General features: G+C 42.3%; 1 protein-coding gene across 1 annotated transcript in view; it reads left to right on the top strand.

Annotated features, from left to right (window-relative positions):
* WNK2 (WNK lysine deficient protein kinase 2) overlaps positions 1 to 24,180 on the top strand; it is a gene marked incomplete at its 5' end in the record, with an annotated part of 58,434 nt that overhangs the window by 18,161 nt on the left and 16,093 nt on the right. Inside the window, 13 exons of the mRNA XM_010295273.1 lie at positions 760 to 1,048; positions 4,191 to 4,387; positions 7,110 to 7,262; positions 10,679 to 10,867; positions 11,904 to 12,443; positions 15,111 to 15,425; positions 18,223 to 18,272; positions 20,779 to 20,944; positions 21,025 to 21,141; positions 21,305 to 21,472; positions 21,707 to 21,752; positions 22,931 to 23,047; positions 23,588 to 24,162. Coding sequence (XP_010293575.1) covers positions 760 to 1,048; positions 4,191 to 4,387; positions 7,110 to 7,262; positions 10,679 to 10,867; positions 11,904 to 12,443; positions 15,111 to 15,425; positions 18,223 to 18,272; positions 20,779 to 20,944; positions 21,025 to 21,141; positions 21,305 to 21,472; positions 21,707 to 21,752; positions 22,931 to 23,047; positions 23,588 to 24,162 — 2,922 coding nt within the window. The remainder of the gene's footprint in view (positions 1 to 759; positions 1,049 to 4,190; positions 4,388 to 7,109; positions 7,263 to 10,678; positions 10,868 to 11,903; positions 12,444 to 15,110; positions 15,426 to 18,222; positions 18,273 to 20,778; positions 20,945 to 21,024; positions 21,142 to 21,304; positions 21,473 to 21,706; positions 21,753 to 22,930; positions 23,048 to 23,587; positions 24,163 to 24,180) is intronic.

Raw genomic sequence — 24,180 nt, 5'->3', positions numbered from 1 at the left:
TAGGGAAAGCAGGCAAATCTCTAGTAGGTCATTATTAAACTGAAATTTATACCCTATGCTGTAGGAGATTATGCAAACAAATGGCACAAAGATGAATTTCCATTTTATCTGTTGAGCAGTTGAATTTTGAGAAAGCCTGGTCCCCTTTTCAGTCAAATGTCTGCATTTGCCTCAGTGACAGGCTTTTTCTTTATAAAAAGTCAATCAATACTGACTGACTTTACCTTTTAAGACAAGTTAAATTTGAGATGAAATTCTTTTAACATCTTTTCCTTCATGACTTGCTGTGATATCAAACATGGCAATTTGGGGAACTGTGTATACTAGAAAGGTTAAGGCAATAAATTCTGATTAAGGGTAGTATAGTTTAGTCCAGTTGCATTGTTCAAAGACCATTTTACAAAGATGTTTGTTTCCTCTTTTGACTATTGCTAGTCTTTCTGGGAAAAATAAAGAACCTGTCTGCAGTCAAAGTTGCTCTCTTCTCAATGGATGTTAACTGGTGAATAAATTGACCAAATATATATTCAGGTCTTAGAAATTACATACCATTTTAAAATGCATTAGGGATAGAAGTTTTATTCAAAAAAAACCAATTGAGCTTTTGAGTTCCTGTTCTTGTGAGGAATAAATATGTAATTCATGTTATTTCAAACTGATGTTTTCTTTGTTAGGAAGAGATTCAATATGTGTTTGCGTGCACGTGTGCATGCCTACCCATGTGCACATAATTTTGCTATGTTTGTGCCTCCTCTGCAGATTGACTCTGGATTTTTTCATGAAAATGATCTCAAGATAGTTGCAAAGTCAATACGTGACAGAGTAGCATTAATACTATGGAGAAGAGAGAGAATTTGGCCTAGGGTGCAGTCAGAGGAACGTCGGGACTCTGAATGTCTGGAGAAGTTGAAGACACCGCATGCACAGCAGGTCCAAGTCACCTATCTTTCTCACACTGGTCACCATGTCCTGTCTGAGTCAGAGGAGCCTGAGGCAGACCAGCATCCCTTTCAGCAAAACATGCCCACCAGCATCACATCTGTTGCATGTAAGTCTCATGTTGGTTTTGTGTACACACGGTGATGAATGTCCAAGGGTAAAAATCAAGGACAAGCGGAGCTCAGCGGTGAGATGAACTGCTCTGCAGGTTCTGAGCACGGTAGCTCAAAGAAAACAAGTGTCTTGGACAGATGTGTAACAATTTTCCTGAAACTTTATTTCTTTCAAAAACTATATTATATAGAGACTGCTCCTCCTTCAGTAGCAGTGAATGCGCAAAACTTAATATATTTGTAGGTAGAAAAGCAAGGACACCTGCTGCTAGACACAAAAACCACGTTTTTTGTGCCAGATGGTGGGATCAACACTGTTTGTGTGAAACACAATTTCAGAGCCTGCAGAAGTTGAATTGGCACCAAACTGGTCAGAGCGACTGGTGGCTTTTTCAAATGATGTTGGCAATGTGGAGATTTTTATTCAAAAGCAGACCTTGCTGAAACCAAAGCACTGCAGTTTCTTGTGTTTTGAGTTACTCTTGATGGCTTGCATGAGTTTCTTGTGAAGCCATACACAGGTCTACAGCAGGAAAAAAAAAAAAGAAATCCATCTCTGAATGTTATATGATGTAATTCAAGATTTCGCAGTTTTGTGGGTAATCTCAACTGTGGTTTGGTCACACGTGTTGGGAGCACCAGCCCTTGTGGGTTGACATTACTGGGGTCCTTAGGTCATGGTGCCGGTACTGTCTCTGTTCCTCCGGGCTCTCTATGTTGTCCTGAGCTCATGGGCTTGAAGCAAGGAGGTTGTTTGGTCTTCGTTACGTGGGGTCAGAGTAGGTAGTTGTTCTTGTATGTCGAGGCCCTGGTAGCTACAAGCTGATGATCTGCCAACTGTACATTCAGCTGGGGGCTGATTCGAGAGTGATCACTGGGCTGTTTCAAGATGCATGGATTTATATCTTCTGGTTTAATTCCAAGCACTGATTTTGGTCTATCTCTGAATAAGAAACTACCTAGCTTTGCTTGCAGAACTTACTGTTTTTTCATTTTATTTCTGAGCATCAGACTTAACCTCCAGCAAATGGCAAGGCACGAGGAAGTAGCTTTTATTTACCTACAGTAACTTGTCCCTGTCTCTGTCCCCTAAAATCAACCTTTGTTAGAGTCAAGCTCTGGTATTGAAACCTTATTCTATTTGTATCTTTAACCATCTTGAAGGAAATGTTGCCAGATATTTTTAGCTTGGAAGATTTGAAGTTTTGTGAGTTCTTTTCTAAGCCCTTTTTTTCCAATAAAATCTGGCGTATGTATTTTGCTACTGAACTATTATCATAACGTTTCTGGTTTACTGTTCTGGACTTCTGTGTAAGCGTATTTAAATTAAAGGTGCATTATCTTTAGCAGAGACAGCTGCTGCTTTAATTCAGGTATTGTATAAATTGCTATACAGAGGTCTGCTTTGAATACTAAAAAAACCAAGCATGCCTCTACAAGAAAACAAATCATTTCAAGATATGAGAAATGGCCATATTGGCATAACTTAGAATATTGCAGTATTTACAAAGCTTTTTTTCTGAAGCTAAATTGATCTCAGTTCACTTTTCTTGGATCATATATTTATTTCATGCTATCGAATTCTTTTGAGAAACACTGTAATTATGACTCCTTTTGTTTCCAATGGTACAGTGAGGCTACTCATGCTTCCCGTGGTTCTGTTGGGACTTGGCAGAATTTTATCTTAAATATAAACGCCCCAGTTTATTTCCTACCCCTCCTCAACTTTTCACCAATATTTGGTATTATTTGGCAATTCACTATCAGATGTCTTTGAACATTTTCTTAGTGATGCTAGGCCTAAGACCTCTATAAATTATTGTTCTACCAATTCATATAATAATCTGAGGTCAAATGTAAAAATGTAAATTAACTTAATGTGAGTAATGCACACTGTTCTATTAAAATCTGAATATGACTGTCAGCTTTTACTTTGGTGCTCTACCCTCATACTCTTTTTTTTCTTTGAGGTTTTAAATAATTGTTTGTAATAAAATGGAAGGGTGTATGCAGCAGAAATCCCTGTCGTCTTAGAGTAGGGCCATGTTGACTCTTTTTAGAAATGAGCTGAATAAATATAGAGGGGAGTTTAATTTAGAAATAAAAACAGTTGGGAGAATAGTTTGTGAATACTGAGGAGAAATGTAATCTCTGGTGCTATTAAAAAATAATTTGTTACTTAAAAGCCAAATAAGTAAAACCTTATTTGGAGCATGGAAAAAAGAGAAGATGGAAAGTGTTGGAAAAAGAAACAGCATTTAAACTTAGCTGTAATTTAAGCCTTTTTTTGGTAACTGTGTTAGTTTTCTTTCCATTTTGAATTTTAAATCTGTTACAAGCTATTTGTCTTTTGGATAGTTACAGCTGCAGTCTTGATTGTCTCGTTTCATTTCTCAAATGAAGAAAACAGTAACTTATGCTGAAGAAGAACTGGGCACCTGTACTTTCCAGGCTTCAAAAGTCATTTTAAAATCAGTAATACAGTTCTATTTCCATTGGACAAAAGATAACGATGCTTGCGCAGTAGCTGTGCAATTCTGCAGGTTAGCTGGGCAAAGACTCTGCATGAGAAACTCCGACAGAGCTCTGAATGGTACTCCCAAATGACTGTAGACCTGCAAATCATTTTGTTATCTGTTCTTTGTCTGGAAGTATTGCTATATACTCAAGTAGGGTATGATTTGCTGAACTATTAAGGCGTACGATGTAAAGAATTTGTAATTTTCAGTGCTGCAATAAAAGAAGGTGTTAAAGTCAGTGCATCCCTGGGAGATCGAACTCTAAAAGACTCCGTGATCTGCTATGAACATTACAATTGGGGTTTCCTCTCCTTTCATCCTACAAAATCTATAAATGTCTGCAATTCTTAATGTTAACCTTATGCCCTTTAAAGGAGATACCAATGTGCCTAAAATATCATCGTGCACTGAGATCTATGGGGACGATTTTTGGCTTAAGAGAAGCGGTATGTGCCTTTTGTAGAAGATAACATTTGTGTCGTAGAATTTATTTATATAATGGAAAGGGCTAGGGTAGTAAAAATGCTAATTACATAAACCACTGTTGACCTTGCTCTAAAATCATTACTTGAACGTTTGGAGTTGTTGAGTTTTTAATTAAAAAATGTTGTTCTTTCAGCTGACAGCACATTTGACAGTGGCCAGGGGTCTACTGTTTATTCAGACTCCCAAAGCAGCCAGCAAAGCGTCATCTACTCGTCTCTGCCTGATCAAGTACCTCCTGCTATCCAGCGGGTGTATAGCCCGCCTCTGAGTGAGAGCCAGGCTGTGCCCCATAGTCTTCAGCAGCTGGGGCACTACCAGCAGCCCTCAGGAGTAAGTCTAAAGCTTTTCGAAATCATTTTGTATCCTAGATCATACTTCATGGCTCATTTATACTCTTGTTCTTAGTAGGTATGGATTCCAGTGCTTGCTTTATGTATTCCTCGCTCACCTCTATCGATGGTGATTTGTGCAGTAATACATTGCTAGTTGATGCGAAACGTGTGCTTAGTAGATGGTGTACGGCTAGCTGTATTTACTTTCTGAAGAAATGCTTCACTGGCAGCTGTCATACTTTCCGTAAAAAAGCTTCTTATCAATCCATTGTTGCTGAACTACATTAGTAGCTCTGCAATGATTAAACTCGTGTGTACTTGAGAACTGTTCTGTTTTGTTCACTGTCAGTGTAGCCACACGTTATTGTTCCTTCATTTGTTCAAGAGCCTCTTGGGTCTGATGTTCCTCCCAGTTGTGACAAAGGTCACACATCCAGTCACTGCCTTTCTTCTGGCTCTGGGTTTGAATTTTATCTTGCGCAGAGTTGGTGACGTATGTCCATTACTGAGGCTCCATAATCAGGCATTGGTAGCCCAGTCAGATGTTCATACTTGCTCCCGTTTTTGTGCTGCTATGACCTTGACTAAAAGCAATTAATGGAATTACTGGTGCAAGAACAAACACATGCAAGTGAACACAAATCTTCAGGTGCTTCCAGTGAGAGACACAACATGAGTGTGTTACGTTCTTCAGAAGCTGTGGCAGCACAGTGTTCCAGTTCCAGCCTGCACCCATCACACGTGACCCACAGTGCTCATGCTGCTTTTCGCTGCCACAGCGACCCCGTTGTGGCTTTGGCTCCAACGTCCCTTCTGCAAGAGCCAGGGAGAGGCAAATGCGTATCTGCAGACTAGAGAAGAGGCAGCACGCACACCTCTGGCGGCAGTGGGGACCTCTGCAAACCCAGCGGAGCTAATGTTTCCTCAAGAGTCTTGTCAGATGTGCCTGGCCTGTTATTTCAGTCTGGCCAAGATCAAAACTTGTCAGAAGTCTTGATGACTGTTGAAAGTGTTCGCTCTCCAGGTAGCCAACTCCCAGGAAACTCAGTGTCTCAACCTCTTCCCCAAATAAGCAGGCCATGTGGCAGAAGTTTAGACCTGCCTCTGTTACATGAATCTTTACAATACATAATTAGTGAAAAGACCAGTTCTTCTCCCACGAGATCTGCAATAGTTGCAGAAAACATTCTGCCTTCTGAATCCTCCGATGTTGGAGAAGCCAGCGTGCCTGGACGGTCCCAGCCCTGTTGTGAAGTGCGCACTGGCAAAGCACCGCTGGTGGAGAGCAAGCTGGTGACTGCAGCTATCCTGAGCAGTGGAAGCAACCTGCCTAGTAAAAATGACAGTAATGATGTGGTAGGTTAATTTTTTTGTTTCATCCTGTTTGACTTAAGAGAAGAAAAAATAAAATCCAGAACCAGTGGTTTTTTCCTGCTTGATCCAGATTTACCCTAAGTACTTGGGAAGTGCCTCATTTTCCCTGGTTTTACCTGATATTTTCCAAAACGCCTGCAAGAAATTATGAACTATATTTTGTGAATGCATTGAAACACAACTCCACTTACCTGAAGGAAAAAAATTCATCCTTGGCACTTGTAGCCGGCTCCCTCCACTGTGGAAACCACCTTTCCTATGTGCATACATCTCCTGAGATGCATCCTTCCTCGTTTCTTGTTCACCTGAAGCACTATCTTAACAACTCCAAATATAACACTCAAAAGGCACATCTTGAGCAGAATTTTTTTTATTACATTGAGCTGTGCAGCATACTGTTTTAGAGCAGACTCATTCGTTTCATTGATAGGTTTCAGTAATTTTAACCTAAATGCGTTACTTTTTCAGTGATTGAGGATTTGGAAAGATAACCTTTATTCACAAGCAAAATATATCTCATAGATTTTTATTTGCTGAGGGAGTGTCCATATATTTTTTTCTTCCTATGATAACCTAGGCAAAAAATTCCAAGGTTTGAAAATCTCAACAAACACAGCAAACGAAAGTGTGACTCAAAACCTTCTATTTTTCAAGAAAAAAAAAATCACTGTATTTATCTGGGAAATTATACACCAAGATGACAAGCACATAACTGGAGCTGTAGTAGCTTTTTTCTAGGCTTATGAGCCCCAGTCCAACATACTATAATAATAATGTATTTTTAATTTATCTACTTTGAACTGAAGTTTTAGAGAACTCCTGTTGCTACAAATCTTACCTGATTTTCTTTTAATTTTTCTGTTTTCACTTCCACTGTGGCTTTAATTTTTCTCATTTCTGTATTTGTTCTCTTGGCATCCATTTCAAGTAAATTACCTGCTTTTTGGAAGATAAAGATTCTTTATGGAATTATAAAAATAAAATTGTGAAATTTGTGAAGGTACATCTCTGTTTCACCCAGTTAACAGCTTGTTGTTGCTGTTGGTATATTCTCAGTCACTGTGTATGTGCTTTCAGTGGTTTTACCGGTCTGCACACTTGCTTCCAGAAAGAAATGCAATGCAGTTTGGATGTCTTATTTGGAATTTGCTGACTTTTCCCCACATTTTTAGATTAAGTAACTTTCCGTTCCTTGCAGATAATTGTTCAATTCTGCCCCCCACCCCTCTGTTTTGAACCAAGTACTGAGTAGACTATTTACTTGCAATTATATTCTTGATGAACAGTTGTAGAGGCTCTCAGCATGAGAGTTGCTCTTCTCTAAAGCAGTGCTCTCCCTCCTGCAGCCTGGCCTCCCCGCGGTTCAGGCTGCGCCCGCGGTGGTGTCCCAGCGGCCCCAGCACTACCAGGAGCCAGCGATGCCATTCCCTGTTGTCCAGCCCACCACCGTCGCCTCCCTGCAGCTGGGGCAGCCGCAGCCGGTGCTGGCCGGCCAGCAGGTAAGAGCTTGGCTGCTGCCGAAAAGTGCTTTTCTCAACCCGTTCCTGACCCATGCTCTGCTCCAACCGATACCTGTGGTGAGTTTGAGGCATTCGAAACTATTAAGCTGCCACTTAAGAGACTTAGGGATGAGGCAAAGGATGTTGGGGTTAAGGAATGGAAGAGCAACGGGCTTGAGGACAATCGTTGTGTGATACCTTGGAACGTCTTTAAGTTTAAGACTTACCTTCCATTGTGTCGCTCAACAGCACCGGCTTGAGGCCTTACATTGATTTCAATGTTACTATCTTGGTCCTTAAAAATCAAATAGTTTTTTATTACCTATTGCATTATTGTTTGGCACCTCTTTCTAAAAGGTTAGAAAGAGACTCCTGTTGCCTGGTGTTAATTCTGTCTGAAACCTCGGCGATACTGCTTTTTGAGTTGTGCGTGCACATTAAATATAGTACAGTACGGGCATCCAGCTGGTAGGTTTATCTTCTGACAGAAGAGTCTGCCTCTCTCCGAATTGTCGCCAAATAGGACTTCCTTGTGCATTTTGAATTATCAAATTCCCCCCAAAGCCTGTGTTCCTTAAAGGTATTTACAAAATGCCCCTCTCGAGCCTCTGAGGGGCGGCTGCGGCGGCTGCAGTTGCCTCCCTGTGCAGAGGTGGTGTCAGCCCGTGGGGAATGCGGCCGCAGACCTGTACGACCTGGTGATCTGTGGCTCGATTTTTGTGATTCTACCAAAAGCTTGGCTTCCTTCAGTAGAAGCTGTTGATGGGGCTGGGGAGTGGCTGTGTGCTTTGTGGCTGGCATGTATGATACCTCTCCAAACCTTTTTGAGTTAGCAATGCTTATCTCCCAGGTTACTTTTTTTTTAACATGCCCTATTCTTCTGTAAGAATCAGTATAGGAACAATGTAATTTGGTGGTCTCAGAAAACATATGCTTATGTGAAGTTTTGTCACATCAAGGGTTTTTTTTTTCTAGTGGGAAGCAATATTCTCATGGTTCTCTCAGCCAAAAATATTATGCTTATGCAGATTTAGGACCTCACCAGTTGCACAGATCTCTCTAGTGGCCTCTGGAGCTTTATGCTGACAGTTCAAAATCTGTTGTTTATTTTTCCCCCATGAGTAAATACTGGTTTAGAATAGGATATTTGCCCAACTTGCTCAATTTCTTTTGCATGCCCTTTCCTCACAGTGTTTCTGGCTCTTGAAATAATTCTGTCCCTGATAGTAAAAGGATTTAATAACTCGTCTGTCTTTGCTAATCTTGCCAGGAAGCCCAAAAAAAGATTGACTTTTCACAGTGGTATTGTTACAGAAATAGGTAATTTGATAAAGTTTCTGTGCAGAACTTCCCAGAGCACCTGTGTGCCTCAGAAGTAGGTCTGGTGTTCCCAGAGTCTGCAGGCACGATTCCTTGAGCAGTGGAGATCTGCAGTCTTTTGTAAATGAACTGTAGGGCAGGTCAACAAAAGAATGGGAAATCAGGGTGAGAAAATGCATCTGCCTAGCAGAATGAAATGTATTGATCTTGTATGAAGGTTTGCTGATGGCTTGGACACATTGGATCAATGTTGAATCTCCTCATTATTTTTTTTTCTTCCAATTTGAGTATCTGTGCATTTGTAATGTTAGGGTTATGATGAGGTGATGGTACGATAATGCATTTAGATATTTTCCCTTCCCTGTGTATCATCCAATTCACAAGCATTTTGTAAAACAAAAGTTGAACTTGAAATGGTGGCTTTAGAAAGCTACTTAGTTCTGAGCGCAGTTTTTCTGCTTTTAAGGCAGTGTCTTCTTGAGTCAAAGGTGGGTCAGCAGCCTGTGGCCAGCATGCTCACCCCTCTGTCACCTGTGGGCAGCCTGTCTGAGCTGCACGTTAACCCAGCCAGGGATGCCGAGGTACCCGAGCGGGGTTTACTGGCTCCAGCACCGTGTGCCTGTGACTCTTCTGCTCCTGGAGCTGGTTGGGCCTGGCAAGGACTTCCCATGTGGGATGAGTGGGGTCCCCCCAATGCCTCAGGTGGGCTCCATCTCAGCCTGCTTGCTCTGTTTCATCAGCGAGGCCAGGCCAGCTGCGGAGCTGCATGTTTGCGTCTGTGCTGCCATTCCCTCGAGTCTGGGGCTTTAATTGGGTAAATGCTCCTGCTTTCCCAAAGCCTGGAATGGCAGAAACTGCAATACAGAGCCATGACATTGTTTTTTTTTCTTTAATGTGGCAAGATGAATAATTGGGCAGGACTAATAAACGCTGCGGGTACTGTGCAGAGTTGTTCAGTACCATCTCCAGCGTGTCGTTTCCTGCTTGGGGCATTCAGCCCCAGACACTCGATACCAGTTGCCAAATACTGTTTTGTTCACTGATCCTTGTATTGGAAACTTATCAGTCGTGGTTGAATTTTAGCTCTTGAAGAGTGAATGGCATCCTGCTTCCTTGATACATCTTCTACAGTTTTATTGTATTATTACCTAAAAAGTGGTTGAAGAATCCTGCTACTAAAAAAGTGCAGAGCAAAATATTACAAAATTGATATACGGTGGAAGTGGCGAAGATGAAAGACTAAAATGCTTGGCTATTCATTTTAAAGTTACCTTTTGACCATCGGGCACAGTGTTAGGTTCTTTGTGCTGCAGAGCCCGGGTGAAGCAATCAATCCTGCGGTCCCAAGGCAGGTCAGTCCAGAGCCAACGTGGTGCCTTGGTGCCATGCTTCTGAAACAGAAGATTTTTTTGAAGTACTTGCACCTTTAATTAGAGGAACTGAAGAAGGAGATAGTGGTAGCATGGAAAATACAAAAGTTTGTTACTGATTATTTTCAGCTTTAATGCAACTTTTTGTTTCTGTTCTGTACAAAATCTGGCAGGCCAGTGGAGCACTGTTTTCCCTGGAAGGGTAAAACTGCTTTTTTGGCTGCCACATTTGTTATTACAGCACCTCAGAAATAACTGGGATCCAGCTTTTACTGTAATTATTGTGCTTTATTCATGTCTCGGATAATAAGTGTATATTTCAATGCGTGCTACATTTTAAGTAGTCGGCTTTTGAATGCCAAGATTAGCTGGGTGTAATCTGCATAGTAGGAATCTTTTGAAGTTAGGTTATTTTACAGGGCCAACTAGAACAACCTCTGGGATTTAAAGAGTCTGAGTCATTACAAATAACCTTTCCAAGACAGTTAGAACTTGTCTTTTCAGGTAATGCATCGTGCATTTAAATGTGCTTTAAACATAGACTCTTGTACGGTGTTTAAATTGGGAGCACCCTTCTCTTCTATAAACCGTCCCTGCGCCGAGCGGTAGTCGTGTTCTGACTGCATGGCTTGAACTAGAGGGAGAAACAGGTGGCTGTGTCCAGCGAGCTGGTTCTTTTGTAATATTCAGGCTATAACCTATTTTTATTCTTTTCTTTCCTAGCAGCAGCCTATATCACAGCAAGCTTCTCTGCAGCAGGTGCTTGCCAGCCAGCCAGTTTGCCCAATCCAGCCTGCAACCCATCTGCTACCCCAGTACCAGCCCCAGACCTCTCAGGTGGCAGCTACCAGTACACCACTAAAACCCCTTCAGATTTCAACCGTGCCGCAGCTTCCGCCAGTGGCCCCTTCCCAGGTAATGTCTTGGAAAACTGCTTGTGAATACATCCATTTGAGGAAAGCTTTCCAGCTAATAATTAACGTGATTTGTGGGTTTTGTGTGGCTATTTTGAATGCATGCCAATTTAATTAGTCCGTAAGAATATAGCTTTATCCTAATTCCTATATATTGCTTTCGTATTTGTTTTTGTTTGGTAAAGCAAAAATCTCCTTTGTGAGTAATCCTGTGTCATGCCTACAGAATCCAGTTAATGGCAGTTACAAAATTGCAATAACTGCATTCTTGGTTTTTTTGTTTTGTTTTGCATCTTCTCCTCTGGCATACTCTTCCCCACCCCAGGCTTAAGAGCATGAGAAGTTGTCCATTTTTTTCTGAGCTCCTGACGTCACCACTTTCTCCACCACCCACCCGCTCCCCTCCCTAGCTCTCAGTCCTGTTTCTGTTTTCAGTAGCGGGGACAGACCCTTTCCTTGGCCTGGAAGGGTTTGTTGGTGCTGTTAGTGACAGCCACCATGATGTGAAGCAGCTTGCGCCAAAGGGAAGCAGCAAGTTGTCTCTGCGATGACAGTGTAGTTATGGTCTACTATGTCACTGGGAGGTTTTGACTGTAAAAAACTTATGGGACCTTCCGTGCTGCCTGGGTTGCAGCTAGCCTGTTTAAAGACAAGGGTTTTAAATTGTCTTACTGAATTGCATGAAAGAGTTTTGCATTTTGTCTGGTCCGATTCCTTTTCATTTCTGTTAAAATGAAAGCAGCTTCTGATTAGTGTGTTGCTTGAAGGCTTCAAGCTAGTGTTAGAAATAGTATTAAGCTTCTAAGGTATAAAAACATCCCTCCGAAACAATTTTTTTTCTCTTTTACTAAAGACTTAAGCATAAATCAGTTTTTGTTACTGTTTATAAACCTCAAGAAATGAATGGAAGTAATTAACAGACAGACATAATTATCATCATGGCACAGGTGATTTTTACATACTTGTATGGCGAATGAAACTACTTTGTACCATCAGTGAAAGCACTTGCAATTTATGTGATATTATATTTTTTTCAGATTCCTCAGTTTCCTGTCATTCCTGCAATTACTCCTCTGGCAGGACTTGACAGCCTTCCTCCAAACCTCTCTGATATACCTGCTGCAAACGTGCCCCCCATACCTGCTCCTTCTCAGTATTTTGCTCCAGCTGTGATTTTGCCCAGCCTCCCCATGAACCCCACTCTGCCTATGGCACCAAACTCCCCCGCCCTTCCCATGCAGGCAGTCAATCTTCCTCATACCACCGTGGCTTCTTTGGTCTTGCCCTGCCAAACAATAGTGCCAAATATGTCGGCCGCTACGATACCATTGCTTGCCGTGGCTCCGCCGGGAGTGCCAGCGTTGCCGCCGCACCACGGGATGCCGCAGCTCCCCCAGCAGCAGGTGTACCAGACCACCTTCCAGCAGATCATTCAGAGCGACGCGCCCTCTCCCCATCACGCGCAGAGCACGCAAGCCGTATCCCAGCCGCAGCAGCCTCCACCTCCTCAGTCGCTTCAGCCAAGCATAATCCATCCTCCAGAACAGACTCTCTCTGCGCCTGGGGCTGGTCACCAGGTAATGCGCTGGGCGTGGGGCTGGACCGTAGGGTGGTTACTTCAGCAACGCAGGATTCCCAGGGCTCGCTCCCGTGTAAACACGCAGCGGGGAGGTTTTTTCCCTTGGTCTTAAGATGTTTGGTTAGCTTCTTGACCTCGGTCCTGGAGGTGGTTGCTAGAGCTGTGAAGTGAGGTGGAGCAGGTGAGGTCTTAATCCAAGGACAGGTGAATATGGAGGGGATATAGGGAATAGTCTAACGGGCTTTGGAAAGTGAGCAGATGAGCACTTCTTGAATTCCCTCTTCCTTTTCCCATCTCAAATATGAAAGAAGCATGAGCCGTCATTCTCCTGTGGCAGGAGAAGAGGCTGCGCCTTGGCAGCAGCCTCACAGCCATGCTGATCACAGAATCCTTAAGGTTTGAAAAGACCTTTAAGATCAGGGAGTCCGACCATCAACCCAAAACACCACCATGCCCACTAAACCATGTCTCAAAGTGCCATGTCCACATGTTTTTCGAACACCTCCAGTGATGGTGACTCCACCACTTCCCTGGGCAGCCTGTTCCAATGTTTGACCTTTACTGCAGTCTGTGCATGATGCACACGTAGGCTGTTGTGCGCTCATGGCAAAGTATGGGCGAGCTGATAGAATTGTTTTGCTGTAGAATTGCTTGAAAAGGGAAATGGCCATTCGGTAACAACTCCAGAAAACTGCATGGAAGAGGCCTATCAGACAAGAATGAATTATAGCTGCAGACCCTTTCCCCCTTAAAAGAAATGAAGCACAAAGTGGAGCTTCTAATATTAGCACTATTTACAAGAGAACTGGTTCAGGACTTGTTGGCAGAGTGTGTAAATACTTCTATTGCCTGTGATATGACAACATGAAATGCAGTCTGACCCAAGCAGGAGAGAGCACTAAATCTGTAAATAATAGCATTCTTGAAAATTGTGTTCTACTACATCACTTTGCTGTAACATATTGATTAAAATTCATAACATCCCATTTCAGCCTGCCATATCATGGCATCTTCACAGTAGTACATCATGTTTGTATTTCCCTCTTCAGCCATGTATTTGGTACAGAAATATTGTTTGTGAAAATGTAGGCAGCGCTGAACCAGAGCTCAGTAGCCATAGTGTTTCCAGTGGCTTTAGGGGGAGTTGAATCAGGCCAGTTACGCACAGCAAGCATGGCAAACAGCAAAACTGGAAACTGATATTCCCAAACAGTCCTGACACAGTCATGAACTATCAAATATGTATGGAAGAATTGCATAGTATTTTTTTAGCATTAAAAATAGCTATAACAAACAAAATGGACGAGTGCAGAGGAGTATTCAAAAATACATTGTTCTGTGTTTTAAAGTACTTTTAATGGAGAGGTATTTCTGTAAATAAAGGCTTTCCAATGCACTGCTCTTTTGGCAGTTGACGCTTAGCACCTCAGTTTTGCCTGGGTAAATTACACATTGAAACATTTTTTGAATTATTCTAGTTATGTAAAATTAAAAAAAAAAAATTCACTGCTGTTCTGCAGTGTACACCACCGTTGCTAGTCTGCTGACCTCCACTTAGGCAGTCGTGTAACTGTTGTGTTGCGAAGCACACCGCATCTTTATTTTTATCCACATTAAAACCTGGAATGATAATTTCGGCTCATACAGTAACAAAATTGTGTGGCCTAGTTATCTTCTGAGTCTTCACTTTTTTAAATATGTTTTCCAAATAGTCTAAATGTCTAGGTGGTGATACTTTAAAAAAGTACAAATCAGGCAGAGTTTTACCTAGTACTAAAAAGCCTTTTTTTTTTCTTCCATATTTTCCTTTCTTTCCTTTTTCCTCTTCTCACAAGCTCAGTCCCCTTGGAAAAATACTTGATGTACCTAAAAGGAGAATGTTCTGTTCTTAAATGTACCAAAAAAAAAAAACAAACCCCAACCCCAAAAGAACTGTTATGCAGAACAACAACATAGTCTCTAAGGTAGTTGGCATCTAATCGCATCAGTCTAGTTCCCACAAAGAGCTTACGCACACGAGTTATTTTAACGCACTGAAGAAATCCACTGAGATAAATGAAACTTCCTCTGTGTGCGTAACACAAGGAAGCGTCTGCAGGACTGGAGCCTTGGGGCTTAGCACATCAAGAGTTAAGTTGTGTCTTGAAATGTTTAAATGGAAAACAATGTCTTCCGTAAGACACTGGTGTATATTCAGTAAAGAAGAGTTAACTGTGTGGTCTGTACCAGCTGCTGGTTCTACATGTAAAACTGATTTTTTTAGAAATCCTACTTTAGATTGTGGGTAGAGTATATTTTTCTCTGCGGGGACATTGTGGTGTAGGCTCCTTGAAAGCAGAGCAAACTATTCAGGACGATGAATTTTAATTTCTTAGCAAAATACGGTTTTGTTTCTACAAATTAAATAGCACCTGAGCAATACACACGTTGTCATAATGACACGGGAAGGATCCTTAGATTTTTATTTGGTCACTTCAAAGCAAGTTAAACTCTGAAGCGGGTACTTTTCCAAGCAGAGCCCACACAAATACCATCTCACGGCAGAATTCTAATCCTTTCTCCGTGAACTCCGATGGCTTTAGTACCTTGTCATGTAAGTCGCAAGTAGAGTTTTAGTCTCTCAGTAAGCAGAGATTTGTTTTAATAGCTGTCCGTTGTGTTACAGCCGATTACCGGACACACGCAGTATGCTCTGGAAGCTGGAGCCCAGGTGCCCGTGCTGCCTGTGCAACCGTCGCTAGTCATGTCACCGCCTTTGCAGCTGCAGCCCGAGCTGCTGCCTCCCCGCGTCGCTCCGGAAGGCATTTCACAGGTTCATGGCAGCCTTGCCACAGCTAGTCCGCCCGTCCCCATAGATCACTGTCTGCCTCTTCAGCCTTCTGGTCTGCTGCAGCTTCAGCCCGATCTTTCCCAGCCTCTGGGTCAGCAGCTCCCAGCTCCCTGCTCAACTGTCCCGGCAGTCACAGAGACGTCTCAAGAGGTACAGCCGTTTCCTCTGAAGTAACTCGCCAGCCTCACCCTTAACCTTCTTACTTACTCCTTTGTGAAATAATGGGCTTATTTCACAAGGGAGATTATCCCCTCTCACCATATAGAGCCACGTGTCCTAGATGCTGGCAACTCTGGGTCAGCAAATGGCTATTTCAAATATTTCAAAGCTGGAAACTGCATGTTGTACCTTGTGAAATGTCTCCTTGAAGTAACGAGGCAGCAGAACTTAAGTACCTCTTTGTAGCTGAGAACAGAGAGAGAAATGACTTTCTTTTAAGTTCTGTGGGTCCATAAGAAGCTGTTCTGTAGGTTTTCATTCATGTTTTGTCCAGTCTTGTTTTAAATGTCAAGCACTTGTGCAACCAGCCGTCATTTGCCTTAAACTGCTTCACAATCTGATTCTTCACTATGTAAAAACTCTTCATGCTCCTCAGCTTGAGCCTTATTCCCATTTCATTTAGCGTTGTATCCTCCTGTATTGCCTGAATTCTAGTCTAACCCTGGGATTTTTGTTTCTGTGGGTATTTGTAGGCATTCCCAATTCTCAGTGGTCATATAAGCAAGATAAATTTTATTGTTTTTCTTTATAAAACCATCAGCTCCTCCCGTTTGCTATTTTGACTTTTCTTTCCACTCCCATACTTGTTAAACCTTCACTCTTGACAGAATGTCACAGAACATTTCCTTCTCTTCAACTCTTTAATAGATATTCATAAGCAAAGCAAAACAAAGGTTTTGGCATTTGTACCAGATTTCAGTAAGTATGATTCGCTCTCCACTTCTGAATGGAAATGTCCCTCAGGGGTTCTGCTTTCAGAATTGTTCATCTTGAGGCTCTCTGTTCTGAGCTACCTTTCCTCCCAAAGTAAGTTTCCCTCCTTTCAAAGTAAATCTCTTTTGTTTTAAGCCATGCTTTCTTGCATTTGTCGCATGCCTTGACTATACAGCACACCTATGAATTTCATTAGAGGTACTGCTTAATTCCTCTTCCAGAGGATATTCAGTAACGTTGCTGCTAGCACTGAAACTAGATTGTAGTCCCCCATTTTGCCTGTCTAGTTCTTGCCAAATAAATATTCATGCCATCATGTAGGATGTTTCCTGATGAATTTCTGCATCCTATAGGTTAGATAGAGCAGAAATGGTAGAACCCGTCTCTAGTGCTTCACTTGCAGAATCCCCAGGTAAAGCCTGGCTGTGTCAGGCATATCCCTTCCTCAAAGTATTCCTTGTGCAACCGCTTTTTTTTTCCTGTATGCACAGCTCATGTCAGGTTCAATGCTGGTGCCAAGGCTACAGCCTTCAGTGCAGGGTCCATCCCATTAGAGATTCTGGAAATATGAATAAACCTCATTGTTATTGTGCAGGGGGATACAAGTTGTCCTATATTACCTGAGAAATTCATGCCCACTGTCACTTTATCATACCCCTAGGAACATTTAACCACTGTTCTGCAAACTTCACTCTCATCTCTAAGTTAACTCCCTTCTCTCTTCCAATTTAAGAAACCAATCCAAAATCAGAGATGGTCAAATTGATCAATGTGCTTCCCGTGCTGATTTTGACATATATTGCTAAGGTTTCCTTGGGTGTAAGAGGAGTTTCATATCTGTATATACTCAAAACGCTGTATTTTGTTGCTACTTTGCCATAACTTTTTTATCTCTCATCTTCTGTTTGAATGTGTGGCAGTACTGTCATCCCCACCAATCTGACTTGATCAGGCAAATGAGATTTTGTAAGGCACTTGATCAAGTGCGTTACTAAAATTTAGATACATTTTCTGTGTTCTCACTGTTCATTAATTTTGCAGTTTCATTGAAGCTGCAGTCAAGCTTGGCATGGCATATGTGTGTGGCATTATAAGCAACGAGTGGGGTTGACTGGTTAACCACTAAGCTTTTAACTCCAGTCTACCAACTGCTTTGGTATTAAGATGTAGTGGGGCTTGTTTCTAGCTGTGTGTCTATAGGATTTTATAGACGTATGTTTGTAAATATATGTATAAATATATATAAATAAAACTATATATATTTATGAATATATTTGGGCTGTGTGTATATACAGGCACAGTTATATACATACACAGGTGTGTGTGTCTGTGTACATATATGGTAAGTTTGTTATGGTAGGGCCAGTGGCAATGTCAAGTTGCCATAGCCAGTGTCATCACAAATTTGTGAAAACAGTTCTACCGGACGCAAAAGTCACGCTATCAATGTCTGTCCTAGCACTGCAACCAGTGAAGAGGGAAGCTGTCAGGGAAAATTTAAATTGTGCAAGAGGACATGATGTGAGGGTGGTGTTTTAAAATGATGAATTTTTACGTTTTATTTGTACATTCCTCAGAAATTTTCACAATAAGCCAAATACAATGAAAATACTTAACATGTTTCAGGAAACTATATGAAGCAATGAAGCAAATCAGCTTATACTTTATATCCGTTCAACACTAAAATTAGGTGCTGATGTGAAGTTGTCCCGCAATCAAGTTTTGTGATTGCAGTGAGAACTGTTTTGTTTCTTTCACCATCTTTTCTGCTCTAACAGCAGAGAGAACCAGCAGATTAGTGGCTCTGTCTTAAAAGGTGGTTGTGCACAGATCCGCATGCTTTGGGCAGAATTAATGTCGGGAGGGTAAATGGGACATTTTTTCTGCGTTCAAAGGATTGGTTAAACAGGATGGTTTAGGATTACTGATGTCTCAACAGCAAAACCTTTCTTAAAGGTCTTTTTCATCTGCCAATACAATGCATTTACTTAAATGACTCTTTCTTACGTTGCAGGAGCAGGCAATACAGGACAAACTTCAGACTCTCTCACAGAGCTGTGAAAGGTATTATTATAATCTCTTTGGCATAAGAAATGTTTTCCTTCCCGAGGCTGTTTTTCCTCTCTCTCTTTACAAGGCTAGGCCAAATGCCTGGCCTTTGCCTTGGCTGAGAGAAGCATAGCTGGAGCTGTCCAGGAGAAGATGGAAGGGTGCATGTCTAGGGAGAAAGCTGCAGACGTTCTGTGTGCAGCGTGCTTGTTTTGGCTTCTTCAACTCTTTTAATTCTTTAGTTTGGATGCTGCATCCTAGCCTTGGTGTACGTACAACAGTTTTCATTTCAGCATGTAACTTCTCGTTTTGTTAAGGTAACTGAAGTGGTACAGTCCCTGGTTTTGATGCTGTTGAATCTGTATAAAAACATGGTATGCTAATATAATTAGGTATATAGTTTATTCCCTCTTTGGGAATAAACTGGATATGCCTGTATCGCCTTCTGTAATGGTCTTTCATCAGGTATGTTATGGGCAACGGTCTATCGGTGAGAGTTGTGTGTTGAGTTACTCGTTCTAACTATACCTTTGAGTATTAGAACACGCAGCCAAAGCCCGTTCTGTGGTTTTGCAGTACACGAGGTCATACTCGAGCCTAGTAACGCTAATGACGGAAGTAATGATAAATAACCTCCAGAGCCAGCTCAGCACTCCTCAGAAACAAAAGCAAATTTCAGTTTTTGCCAGCCCTCATCTCCCTGCTTTTGTACTCAAAAGCAGAAGGGGAAGCAGCAAGGTTTAGGGGAAGGAGTGAGGAAGAGCCCTGGAGAGGAAGGCTTGCTGCTGGACTGGAGAGGAGCTGAATGGGAGCAGTGGCTGCTGCTTCGGGGCAGGACTCCCCTCCCCAGGCATCTGCTGCTCCCGTGCTCCTGCTTTGGCACCAGCACTAAACCAGATTTCTCAGTGCTGGATATGGATAAGGCCGATACGAGCAGTGCGTGTTCATAAGCAGCGGAGTGCCTTGCCCATTGCAGGAGCCAGCACCACCTTTGTCCTTATTGATTATAAAGCTTTGGGGTTAGGATTTTCTATTTCCCTGAATAGACAAGATGAGTTAAGTTTATAAACTGTGAAGATGCCTCTCACTGTTTTCATTCTACCCCACCAAAAAAAGTTAGCATGACACAAGTCAATGCAACCCTGCAATCTTAAAACGGAACCTTTTTTCCCAAGAATTTTCTGCTTTTACATACCGCATGGAAAGTGAAATCTAATTTTTCTTGACTATAGGTTAGTTCTGGATATAAGACAAAATCAGTTCATTTTGTCTGTCTAGTCTGTTGTAGAAAGGAACATCAAATTTTCAGTCGTCTTTTGAATTCTAACTTGCCTGTTCCAGAATTGTGTTTGAAAAGTTGACTGTCATGACTGCAGCAGCATGGAGAGTCTGTGTCAGCACACGTCTCATAGTCTTAGCGGGAGGTCTCTCTTTTCCAGATGTACGGGTAACTCGGCGCTGGAGCTGGGTTGTGCTTTTGTAGAGTTGGAGGGTAATGGCACACGAGTCAAGCGGCTGGCCATTGCAGCAAAGGTGTCATCTGGAGTATGTCCTACGTGCAAAATGCGTTCGATTCCGAACATACGAGTCAGACGTACAAGGTAGCTGCAAAGGGAGTGGAAATAAGCTGTTCTGCAGCTAGTGCAGAACAAGTAGTAGAAGCCTTAAGTTTTAGAAAGGAATCTACAGGTTAGACTTAAATTCTTTTATGCCTGTATGGCTAAATGAACACAGGAATAAATTGTCCAGAAAGGTTATGAAATCTCACAGGAGCCTTGTAAGATCAGTTTACACAAACCCCGGTGAGGACTGGTTTAGACAGAGCTGATCATACCTTGGGGTAATAAATAGGCCAGATGGCCTTACAGGGTTCCTTCCTGACATGGTTTTTATGAACCTCTGAAAATTTCCTGCAAATTACTTGCATGTTGATGTTTTCTCTACATGTCATATTGCAATAAGGTTGTTAGCAGCAACTGTTTTGGCTGCTAAAAATAATATACTGTCGCTAGCTGGTCATCTGGGATTATTGTGGGATAAAACCTTGTTTCTGATCTTGAGAACTGCAGAGAGAGGAGAGGCAGTCTCCTACAGGATGCTGTACTGACTTCTCACTCTTTTCCTTTATCTCCCACAAACATAAACGGCCCCTGCTTAGACCTTGTGCTGTGAGTGCAGACAGGCAGGAGCTGAGAAAACCGGACCTTACAAAAACAGGAACTTGTGCAGTTGAGAGAGGGAAGTGAAGGGATTGAGGGCATGTAGTGATATATTAAGAGTGATGGGACTTTCCCTGTGGTATTGGCAGAAATGTTAATAGACCATTTCTTAGAAGGTGTGGTAGCCAGACTGACTTGGAGTAGTTCACTTACTGACCATGTTTCAGTAGCTGGCTCAGTTTGGGCCAAAAGAGTGCAGCTGTACACTTCTTTTTTGCAGTCTCTGTTGTGTGACTTACCTATGCATAACTCCATCGTGTGTGGTTTTATAATTGGGGGTTTTCTTCCTTTCTCTTACAAAGCTACGTGAGTCCAGATGTTGCTTCAGGTAAAGAGATGAGTGACAGCTTTGAAGGAGCAATAGGAAGTGGAAAACAAGAAGGAAAGTCTTCAAAGAAACATAAGAAATCTACACGGGCTCGTTCACGCCAGGAGAAGTCCAGCAGACCAAAACTGACCATATTAAATGCAAGTACAACCTCTTTGTGGGTAACTTTAGGAATCCTTTGGCTTTGCCAGAAATAACTGTTGTTAATCTTTGCCGGCAGGTTTGTAACACAGGGGATAAGATGGTGGAGTGCCAGCTTGAAACACACAATCACAAAATGGTGACTTTTAAGTTTGATTTGGATGGCGATGCGCCAGAGGAAATTGCTACTTACATGGTAAGACTTGGTGATGCGGCTGCCCACAGGCTCTTAACACACCGAGTTGCTTCAGCCAACTTGTTCTCATGTATGCCTGTTGACTGAGCTTTCTTGTAGCTGTGGAATGGAGTGTTAATTGAAACGTTGCTGTTTTCCTCTATGTTTTGATGTGGCCTTGTAGGTAGAGAATGAATTCATATTGCAGAGTGAAAAAGAGACATTTATTGAACAAATGAAAGATATTATTGATAAAGCAGAAGATATGCTCAGTGAGGATACAGAAGGAGAACGAAGTTCTGATCAGGGAACGAGTCCCCAACAAGATAGTGATAGACTGGAGATGTGTGAGGTAAGAAATGTTAAATAAAGATCTCGAGTTTGATTCCTTTTTCTTAACAGCCAGTTACTGTAAATTAGTTTTACACCCTGTGTTTAAAAAAAAAAAAAAATTAAGTTTCTTGGCTAGAAAGATAATGCTTTTACTCCATTAAGGCTTACAACATGAGTGTGCCTTGGAATAATGCTGCTCTTGCATTGATATGAGACATAGTTTTTCTACTGTGTGCTTTGTTGTTTTTAACAGGAGAAGCGGCAGTCTCAAATGAAGACACCCATGTATCAACAAAATGGTAAATGTGCCTTTGAATACAAACTTAATCTCAGGCTTTAAGGCAACGACGAGTTCATGCAGAAGTTTGCTAGATTCAGGAAGAAATCCACCAGTTACTGGTGTTTGGGAATGTATCTGGAAATATGGGTACAACAGTGGTCCCTGCTGTTAGCAGCCTGGCAGATTGCAGGGCTAACCTGGATGAATCTAATATCTGGGGATGTTTAGGGAAGCCCTGAATTACACAAGCTGATAATCAGTGGTGAAAAAATCAAAGAGGTAAAGGCAAGCATACTCTTTTCACAGCAATAACTACATTTGCAAGAGAAAGCTAAAAGATTATGTTTGCGTTCATTATTTAATTGAAATTTCTAACCAGTAAGTTTTCAGCTACGTTGGTATTACAGGGGGGATCTTGGCCTTTTGAACACAGTCATATCTTACAGCTTTTACAGACAAATGCAATGGGAAGGGAATTGGCCCTTGATTCTCTCTTACGTGCACACTGGTGGGAAAAGTGAAACCTCTGCTGAAGCATTATTCCCAAAACTCTTGTTACAGCATGTGGCACCGTGTATTTGCTCCACAGTGACAGGGGAAGGATAACTTAGAACTTCTTTAAGTGCAGAAACTGGGAATCCTCCAAACTAAACTTTGTGCTCAAAAGATGATCTGGTTTATTTTTTGCCTGTAAATGTCATATTTTTCTCAGTACACCTTTTTTAACATAGGATTTATATTTCTACTAATGAAAGTTAGAAAGTCTGTCTAGTTCTGGTTTGCCAATTACATATGCCAAGCTTTGAGATAAGATGTGGAAGGAAATATTAGCTAGAAAACTTCCAACATGGAACAGTTAAGCTAGATAACAAAATCAACAAATTTTTCATTGTGAGAAGACTGTCCACAGTACCATTAATAAAATTTTCATGTGTTCAACTATTACCCTCCTAAAAGCACGAACACTTGAATATAAATTTTCAAGTAACTTAAAGTATCTGGCAGAATCAGGAGGCATTACTGTTTCCCTTCCAAAAGGGATGAGAATCAGATCAGGAGCCATAGTTTTATTTTCGGCTAATACTGTAGAAGTTCTGATTCTCTTTCTAAACGTGGAAATTAAGACTAGGTTTTGACAGATAATCTGGAATGAATGGAAGCTCTTGTGTTTACTTTTTATCTTTTTTTCATCTCTAGTTTTGCATACTGGAAAAAGGTGGTTTATTATATGTCCTGTTGTGGAAAACCCTGCTACTGATGCACCAGAATTTTCTCCACCAGTACCTCAGAGTACACAGCAGTCTGAAGGACCAGGTATTTAGTGGGCATGGTGGTGCTGGGTTGATGGTTGGACTTGGTGATCTTGAAGGTCTCTTCCAACCTCAATCATTCTGTGACTCTGTATTTACAAACTTGACTGCTGTGTCATCTCTCTTCTGTTCTCATCTGACTTAGCTGTGATTGTTTCACTTCATTTAGTCAGAGGAAGAAAATGATTAATTTTGTTAAGTCCTGCATTTTAAGTGTGACCTGGTATTGAACCAAGTTAGGAATGTTGAGTTTCAGGGAAGTCTCAGTATTTTAACTCTGCCTTACGCTATACGGCAGCTGAAGTCATAGTCACTGCTGTTTTAATAAACGATGTCTTTTCAGTGAAATGTTTTTGTATAAACTGCAATTTTAGGTTCTAATTTGACTTGTATGACAGTTATTTTCTGACATGAAGCGCTAATGGGTTACGGTTAACCACGGTTAAGTGGTTATTGCTGCAGCTAGCCAGGAGGTTCTGCAGTGACTTTCTTTCATTCTGTGCAGCTCATTAAAAAGTTAACCTGATGTTTCTACTCTTTCTAGACCTGGAGCAGTCGGATGATCAGCAAGCGAGCTCTGCGGTGGCGGACAGGCCTGGTGTCTTAGCTGGTCAGCAGCTTCCCCTACAAGCAGGTGTATGTGACAGCCCCCTCGGAGCCTCTCCAGCTTTGGCTCAAGTTCCTGCCGCAGCACCTTCCACCAGCTTACCCGGCCAGGCGGAGTTTCCAGCTCCAGCACTACCAGGATCTGCTCCAAATACCCTGGAGCAGGTGGCTGCTAACGGCGGTCAGCTGGAGTATTCTCCGCTGAAGGCAGCGATGCCTGCTCTGCCAGGTGCTCCTGCCCCCCGTGCCGCCTTGCTGGAGGAGCCTTCCGAAGCTCCCCCTGCTCCGCAGCACCTGCAGCCGCAGGCCGATGAGGGCACGTGTGTCCCTGACGTGGAGATAGCGTGTTGCAGCGTTGGGCCGCACAAGTCGGTCCTGGCAGCTCCCGCGAAGGCAGCAGAGCTCTGCCCGCTCCCCGTGCTCCCGGACGCCATCGTTTTGGAGCGGCAGCCTGTGGCGCAGGTCCCTCACCTGCCAGAGGCCGGCCAGCCCGGTGGGGCGCAGGCAGCCTTCGTGAACCCAGGCCTCCCT

Source organism: Phaethon lepturus, unplaced genomic scaffold (assembly GCF_000687285.1).
Source record: "Phaethon lepturus isolate BGI_N335 unplaced genomic scaffold, ASM68728v1 scaffold17819, whole genome shotgun sequence".
Taxonomy (NCBI): domain Eukaryota; kingdom Metazoa; phylum Chordata; class Aves; order Phaethontiformes; family Phaethontidae; genus Phaethon; species Phaethon lepturus.
This window is presented reverse-complemented; position numbering and strand designations above follow the sequence as displayed.